We start from the raw sequence: 7,676 nt of genomic DNA on the forward strand, positions 1-7,676 counted from the left end.
AACTTCAACAAAAAATTGTTACGACAGCTAATATCTTCGAATCTAGAAACTTGCTTCAATGTTTCATCGTACAGAAAAAAATATCACATTGTTATTTACATCTCAGTTTGCTCCTTCTCCACTTCTCAAATTATATAAATGAAAAGAATATAAGCAAAGCCAATAAAGAATCAAACCTTTTAAAATGCTACTTGGAAATTTGCAAGCATAAACAAACATCCAAAACAAATTAAACTCATCTTACCAGTTTGTGGCGAAGTTGCAAAGCTAATGCTCTCGTGCCCTCAATGCTCTGGACGATCTGCTCACCATGGAGCTCTGACTCGTCATGAACTGTTTGAGATTCCATTGTAACCTGCATACAAGATTTGCAGACTTTCGTACGCTCGTGAATCTTCTGTGCCAGAGCATTTACCAGAGCCACTCTGCCTAATTTGCTATAGAGCAAAAGTCAATACGGACTTGAGATTTCCACTCCCTGCCCTCTTCGCAGTTTCACAAGTCAATATGGGCAAGTAGCTCTCTGCTCCAGGCTGTACAGAAGAAAGAAATTTCTGGTCTGTGCACAGTTGATCTATTTTACTTATCACTCCAACAATTCGGGTATCTGTCATCAACAAAGTAAGCTCCCAATTTATGTCCTGCGAATTTAGGAGCACTGTAAAGAATGCACTGTTTCAGTCTTTTGGGGCATGGCTCCTCTTCCTCTTCGGTTCAATCTGTAGAATCTTGAGCGTGCACAAAATGAATCCCACATTTTTTAACTTCACAACACCCCAGAGGTTCACCAATTAAACGATGAATCTCAAAGGAGGCCTGACTAACCTCATCATAATATTTACCTAATTCCACACTATCGAATAGATAGTATCCCAAAAACACATGTTCTGACCTAACGTAACTGCTAATTGTCCCAAAATACCAAGACCGGAGATCTCTATAACAACCTTCGGATTTGACTTTCCATGTACAGTCCAAACTATACAGGTTGTCTTTCCGGTCATACTCATAATGCCCACTATACCTGCTGTCACTGTCATGATGTTGGTCTCGAAATGCTACAATAGCACAAACAGCAAAGCCCATCAATTTTTTATTACTGAAGAAACCTGTTGGTGGCATCTCCAAGGTTACAGATGATCCCATACTTTGATACCTAAACCACTTTGGAATTTCGTTCCCAGGGAAATACATGCGTCTATGGATCCATTTATTATTATGTGTCTGTACCCCAAAAATCAACATTTGAAAAAATAATGTTAACTTTAGTTAAAGAAAAGGAAAATAGAATAAGAGTGGTCAATTAAAGACACATGCACCTGCTTCCGCCTCCTTTCGTGATCTTTTTGAAGAGAATCTTTAACAATTTCGCCGAGCTTTTTTGGATCCAATTTGTAACAATTGCTCAAGTCAACAAAGGAACTGAATGAAACTAATGAAAAACCTGACAATGCTTCCAGCAATGTGCAATGATGTGCTTCCAAATGATATAGATTGCGAGGAAGCTCTGGCAAGGTGTGAAGCCACTCACAGTAGCTTATGTCCAGTGATTTCAACTTAGAAAGATGTCTGATGCTTTCTGGTATTCTCTCCAAATTGTTACCTTTTAGATGCAAAACTTCTAGCGAGGATAATTGACCAAGGCTTTCTGGTATTCTCTCCAAATTGTTGTAGTTTAGATACAAAAATGCTAGCGAGGATAACTGACCAAGGTGAAATACTAACTAGGCAACCCAAGATGGGGGGTGAATTGGGATTTTAAAAATTATCTTAGGCAAACCACACAACAATTTAATCTATTGCCTTAATCAAATTGAAAACAATAAATTCAATCATGCACAATATTAAAAGAGTAAGGGAAGAGAAAACAAACACAATAATTTTTACGTGGTTCGGCAATCCCCGTCTACGTCCACGCCTCCAAGCTCACCGGGCTTGAGGATTTCACTAAGCTAGCCTCCCAAGGCTTCAAACGCTTACAATTGACTTCCAAGGTGTCAATGGACCTTTACAACAAGAGATTATCCCCAATCTCTTAACCCAAGTGTATCCCAACACTTACAATCTTTTAACTTGATTTTACAAAAAGGATTACAAATGAATCTCTCTCACACAATGTGTTTGATCACAAATGAAAGCTCAATGTGTGAATGAATGAGATGAATACAAAGATTTAAAGCTCAATGAAAGTTGTATTCTCAATATTTTGCTCAATGATGATCGTTGGAATACTTCTTGTTTGAATTGGATTGAGCTTATTTATAGTTGGAGCTGAAAAACTAGCCGTTATAGACTGTCTGCTCGAAAACGGTTCGCCGTTAACCATTAACGGTTAACCGTTTAGGCCGGTCAAAGTTACCGTTGGGCCAATTTTCAAATAAACGGTTAGCCGTTTAGGCTTACCCTTTCGCCGTTAATTTCCAGAGACCTGCAAAACAAATTTGGTTTAACCGTTCTTACTAAACGGTTCAAGGTTAGCAATCTGGAAATAATCGGTTAACCGTTTTCAGTAAACGGTTCACTGTTAGTTTCCAGAATCATCATTTTAACAAAACTTTCCAGAATCATCACTTTGCAGAACATGCTTTCTGGAAATTATCGGTTAGCCGTTTTAAATAAACGGTTAGCCGTTTGCTACAGTGATTGCTACAGTGAAAGTATTTTCTAAACTTATAGTTTGACCCCAAAACTTTATAAAACTGTATTACGGCCCAAAACGTTATGAAACTTTACACATAGGTCCAATTTCAGAATTTCTAAGTAATACTTTGTTAATCCCAAAACTTTCTGAAATTATGGTATAGCCCAAAATGCTATGACACTTTTCAAATAAGTCCTTTACAAGATTTCAAGCAATACTTGTTTATTTCAAAGTTTTCAAAATTCTTTCAATTAAACCATAAACTTTGAAAAACAACCAATTTCATAAAATCATTTTTCCATTAAATATAAAACATTTATAATGTGAAAATAATGATTTATTTAAAAAGAATATTAAATAATTTGAGCTTAAAAGATTAATCATTCTTAATCTTGTTTGTTATCATCAAAATCAATATTATGGAAACATATATGTTAACACAAGGCTTTCTGGATTCCTCTTATAGCAGTTTCTTCAACTCTCAACTCCTCCAAGGCTTTTAAATTTCCAAGTTCATCAGGCAAACTTTCAAGTTTTGGGCAACCCCTGATTTGAAGAGATTTCAAAATGGACAAGCTGCTTGGGAGACTCTCAAGCCTTGACGAGTTCTTCAATTCCAACTGATAGAGTTCGGATAAGGGTAGTTTTTCTATACCTGTACTTCCCTCTCTATTACAAGATGATGAGATCTCTGGAAACCTCTTCAGATTTGAACAACTAGAGATTTCAATATGTTTAAGAGACTTTAACTTAAATATGCTACTCTTGATGTACTCAAGCCTGGTACAGTTGTGAATATCTAGACTGTTGAGTTTGGATAGGCACTCAATGGATAAGGGCATATCTTCGATTCCACATTCATATAAATCTAAAAAATGTATGTGACTAGATGAGATCTCAGGGAAGTTCTTCAAATTTAAGCAACCCCAAAGTCTCAGTTCGAAAAGAGATTCTGAACAAATGGTGTCTGGAAGACTCCTCAGGCTTTCGCAGAGGCGTAGATCAAGGACTTCAAGTTTATTTAGATATTGAATAGATGAGTGAGTCTCCATCAAACTTGAACATCCATCCAATTTCAGTCTCTCAAGATTTCGGGCCTGTGAGAGGTCTGGGAGTTTACTTAGCTGCTTGGAGCCATGGAGGTCTATCTCTTTTATGTTAACAAGATTCTGCCACCAAAAAAAATAAATAAACAGAGGGGAAGGTATTTCGCATCTATTATTGAAAGAATTTCAAATAAATATATACCTGAACGTCATCCCAAAGTTGTTCAACATTGCTGCCGGGCAATTTTAGTGAAACAAGATTCTCCGCACGTATATTCAACGTTTTCAATGGAAATTCATGCCACTCGAAATACCTCACATCAGTAAATGGCACACCCTTGAAATGAGACAGCATACATTTGTTTTTTCAATAGAATTTCAAAAATCTCAAATTTGGCATCTTTGAGAAAGTAGAACGATTTATGCATATCTCATTATTCACTTTGGACATATCAAAAGAGATGGCCTCGATTGCTGTAGTTCCCTAATAATCAATAAGCAAGTACATATCTTGGTATCAAATTCATATAATTGAAGTAAACAAATGAACAAACTATCAACTATAAATGTTACTATAGGTTTGTATGGAACTAAGTTTTTTTTTTTTTTTTTTTAAAGCAAAAATTTAACATGTATATTCAAACATTATTTTTTTTAAAATAATTTTCGTGAGTGAACAAAGAAACAAGAATGAGATAGAGTGTGAAAGAGACTAATGGGATTATTTTAATTTTTTTTCTCCCTCCTCCAAAAGCACTAGTTTGCTGGGTGATTTTGAACTTAGCCCGAGTGGGGCAAGTTACAAACTGTGCGGATACAACAACAGATTTATAAATTTATTTCAAAAACTTTCAATATCATTCTTCCGTTTTTTGTATGCTGTATTAATTGTATTTTTATTCAAAAGGAGAAATTCAGCCAAAAATTTAATCTAAATCTAACATAAATAAGACAGCATATTAGAATTGGAAACCTATTATTGCTCACCATGTTTCTTGTCAAAACTTCATAAATGTCTTTGTAATGCCACAATCGACTGCGCTCTCCTGGATGATGGATGGATTCTTTCTGAACAATTTCTCTTCCCATATCTCGTAGAAAGTCATGCATCCGTATCGTGTTGTAGTCTATAGTTATGAGAGACTTATCAACACGAACACTTAATCCTACTTCTGCAAAGAAGCCACAAGAATTAAGAAACCTCATTACTTGATCTCTATCCTCTCCTACCAAGAAACATGAAATATCTAAAAAAATACCTTGCTCATGGTCATCCAAGCCATCATAACTTATTTTTAAGACCTCTTGAATTTCCATATGAGGAACTATTTCCATTTTCTTCATAGCACTTTTCCATTCCTCCTTTCTCCTGCCAAATAGAAAGGAACCCAAAACTTTCAGAGCCAATGGAACCCCCTTAGCATATTTTACAGCCTCTTGTGTCAACTCTTTATAACTTGCATTAGGATCATCTTCTCCAAAGGCACGTCGACTAAAAAGCTTAAGTGCATCAACATCTAACAATTCCTTCACCTCATATATTTGATCGACCAGACAATTTGAAAGCACATGTTTATCTCTTGTTGTTATTATTATTCGACTTCCTGAAGCCAACCAATCAATTCGGCCAATTAAAAATTCTATTTGTTTTAAATGTGTAACATCATCAAAAACAATTAGAACCTTCTTGCGAGTAAACCTTTTGCTTTGAAAGTTGAGGACGATATTTGGAGAGTTCTTCACATTTCTATCATTCAATAATGTAGAGAGAAGTTGTTGTCGCAAGTGAGCTAATCCGCCATTTTCTTGTGCTTCTTGAACATTATGAGCGAAGTAGGAACCTTCAAAATGTCTAGAGGTTTTGTTGAAAACAGCACCCGCGATTGTTGTCTTGCCTATACCACCAATGCCCCAAATCCCCAGTTTGCAAACACCCGCAGAACCAGTGCGCAATAATGATTCAATTTCGTTAATGGGGCATTCAACTCCAACCAGCTCTTTGTTATCATTTTCAAAAGTATCATCCAACCTCTTTAAAACTTCATCGGCAATTTCCTCAATAAGTTTAGATTCAGGCCTAGTGAAAAAATTACAGTAACTAACTTCAAAAATACGTAAACGATATATAGACTCGTATGCTTTTAGTTGCAATATTCAAGATAATAACCTAATCCTCCTAAAAATGATTTAATGAATATATTATGATGAATATTTAAACTCATCATATAACGTCAGATATTACTTGTACTAAATTATGAATACCAAGAGTTAGATAGAAAATTATTGTTACCTAATGACATGAGAATTGAAGCCAGAGAGATTGGCTGCTTCGGTCAAAGCATTCCTCCATCTTTTCCTCATCTCTGGAAATCGCTCTTCAAGCTTCGAAAAAAGATTCCCAAAAATGCCAGTTTGCCATCTTACGTGTGATGGGTCAACGCCATAGAAAACTGGTATCACAATCTGTCCATAATCGTGCTTGCATTCGAGGATCTTCAAAAGTTCATCGAGACACCATCTGGAAGAAGCATACCTTTCTGAGAAAATGATAATCGAGATGGTTGATGCCTCGATTGCATCGAGAAGAGACTCCGAAATTTCATCTCCTCTGATAAGTTGGTCATCAATGAAAGTTTCGATGTTTTGTCGAGAAAAAGCTGAAGAAAGATGGCTGGTAAAGTTGTTACGGGTGTCTTCTGTTGGAAAAATAGCATAACATGCTATTTTGAGAGCACATTTTGAGTGGGTCCCACTTAACGAAAGTGGAAAATATTGTGAGGTTCGGATTCTACTCCGTTAATACTTCAATAGTATAATTTTATTTTCTCAAAATGGTGCTTGGGTGAATGAGAAATTGTCTCTCAAAGTTCACCCTTGAAGTTGGAAATTTAAAAGGAAATGAGTCTTATCCCACATGGGAAAAAGAAGCCTAGGAATTAGTGTTTAAATATAAACACTTAACCATGCATGAGTAAGAATTATGAGGATAGAGGCTCTCTCCACACGCGCGTGCGCAGGGGGGGGTGCGAATCCAAGCCCGATTTAGTTGAACTCGTGCGCGTCCTGCGTACACGAATGTCAGCCCAAAATCATCCATGCAAGCTAGGCACGTTTTTAATTCCTTTTGAATTTTTTATTGTAACAGTTCACGTTTTGTTTGAATTCAATTTTGAAATCAATTTATTAAATTGATTTGGCTGTTATAACAAAATAATTAAAATGTATTGAATTCGAAAATTCAATACAAAAGCTGTTACATCCTCCCTTGAGTATAAAAAGGCACCTTCACTTCTGTTTTTTCCACTTGCAAAAACGAGCACAAACCACACTTGTTTTCCCTTCATCCTTCTTCGTTTTTCTTTGATCGAGTTCGCTGGTTGTGGTTCGTCGGAATTTCCAGCCTGTGCTTGACTGGAAAATCGTACCCGTTGCATCCTGGGAAACAGATACCTAGCAAACCTTAAGCACTCCGTAAAGGTGGTAAATCTGTTTTAAGGAGACTGTGTTTGTGCAGGCCTCGGGTTTCAATTTTTTTTTATTTCGATTCAGTTTCTGCCTCTTCTGTTCTTCATTTAGTGTTTCCGATTCCTAGTTTACACTATTGTTTAAATTAGCTAACATATAATTTGTTATCTCACTGTTTTATTGTGTGTTTGTTTAACATCTTCTCCTCTGAAACTCAGGAAAACATCGTGCTTCTTGTCTCGAGGATTCAACAAACTTAAACTCAAACTGGTGGTTTGATGAGCAGAAGAAGCTGAAGAATCCATAACACTTCAGTAGAGCATGGGAGATTTTGATCAGATAGAAATCAATTACTTAATCAAAAGAAACGGGAAGTTTCGTGATGATTTCATTAATTTCATCTTTCAACCAAATAATTTATTGAAGATTCAAGCCTTAAAATGTCTGCCAAATTCGTTGACTTTTAGATTTTATAAAAATTCGAACAGCGCGTTATTCAAAATTTACACCAATAATAATAAAAA

At 36.0% G+C, this 7,676-nt stretch overlaps 3 protein-coding genes across 3 annotated transcripts; all 3 read right to left on the minus strand.

The window, feature by feature from the left end:
• Positions 1–66: 66 nt before the first annotated feature.
• LOC127901253 (disease resistance protein RPP2B-like) lies at positions 67–1,707 on the minus strand. The gene is made up of 2 exons (XM_052438200.1): positions 1,320–1,707; positions 67–1,224 (listed from the first exon to the last, which is right to left on the minus strand). Exon 2 carries the CDS (start codon positions 1,192–1,194, stop codon positions 715–717), a length of 480 nt encoding a protein of 159 aa, XP_052294160.1. The 5' UTR covers positions 1,195–1,224; positions 1,320–1,707; the 3' UTR covers positions 67–714.
• Positions 1,708–3,075: 1,368 nt separating this feature from the next.
• Positions 3,076–4,042, minus strand: LOC127900705 (disease resistance-like protein DSC1). Its single transcript, XM_052435907.1, has 2 exons — positions 3,890–4,042; positions 3,076–3,810 (listed from the first exon to the last, which is right to left on the minus strand). The coding sequence occupies exons 1-2, from the start codon at positions 4,040–4,042 to the stop codon at positions 3,076–3,078; spliced, it is 888 nt and encodes a 295-aa protein (XP_052291867.1).
• Positions 3,099–7,121, minus strand: LOC127900706 (disease resistance protein RPV1-like). The gene is made up of 5 exons (XM_052435908.1): positions 6,971–7,121; positions 5,978–6,383; positions 4,675–5,764; positions 3,890–4,171; positions 3,099–3,810 (listed from the first exon to the last, which is right to left on the minus strand). Exons 1-4 carry the CDS (start codon positions 7,119–7,121, stop codon positions 4,055–4,057), a joined length of 1,764 nt encoding a protein of 587 aa, XP_052291868.1. The 3' UTR covers positions 3,099–3,810; positions 3,890–4,054.
• Positions 7,122–7,676: the final 555 nt, after the last annotated feature.

The sequence above is a fragment of the Citrus sinensis genome, chromosome 3 (assembly GCF_022201045.2).
Source record: "Citrus sinensis cultivar Valencia sweet orange chromosome 3, DVS_A1.0, whole genome shotgun sequence".
NCBI classification, from domain to species: Eukaryota; Viridiplantae; Streptophyta; class Magnoliopsida; order Sapindales; family Rutaceae; genus Citrus; species Citrus sinensis.

What these genes read in the sequence shown, in the direction of transcription:
- LOC127900705 (XM_052435907.1), bottom strand. Translation starts at nt 4,042, where the DNA reads ATGCTGTCTCATTTCAAGGGTGTGCCATTTACTGATGTGAGGTATTTC. An exon ending in AACTTTGGGATGACGTTCAG is followed by an intron (nt 3,811 to 3,889) that starts GTATATATTTAT and finishes TTTTGGTGGCAG; the next exon opens with AATCTTGTTAACATAAAAGA.
- LOC127900706 (XM_052435908.1), bottom strand. Translation starts at nt 7,121, where the DNA reads ATGCAACGGGTACGATTTTCCAGTCAAGCACAGGCTGGAAATTCCGAC. An exon ending in TGGAAAAAACAGAAGTGAAG is followed by an intron (nt 6,384 to 6,970) that starts GTGCCTTTTTAT and finishes TTTTTCCAACAG; the next exon opens with AAGACACCCGTAACAACTTT. An exon ending in AAGTTTTGACAAGAAACATG is followed by an intron (nt 4,172 to 4,674) that starts GTGAGCAATAAT and finishes ATTGATTATTAG; the next exon opens with GGAACTACAGCAATCGAGGC.
- LOC127901253 (XM_052438200.1), bottom strand. Translation starts at nt 1,194, where the DNA reads ATGTATTTCCCTGGGAACGAAATTCCAAAGTGGTTTAGGTATCAAAGT.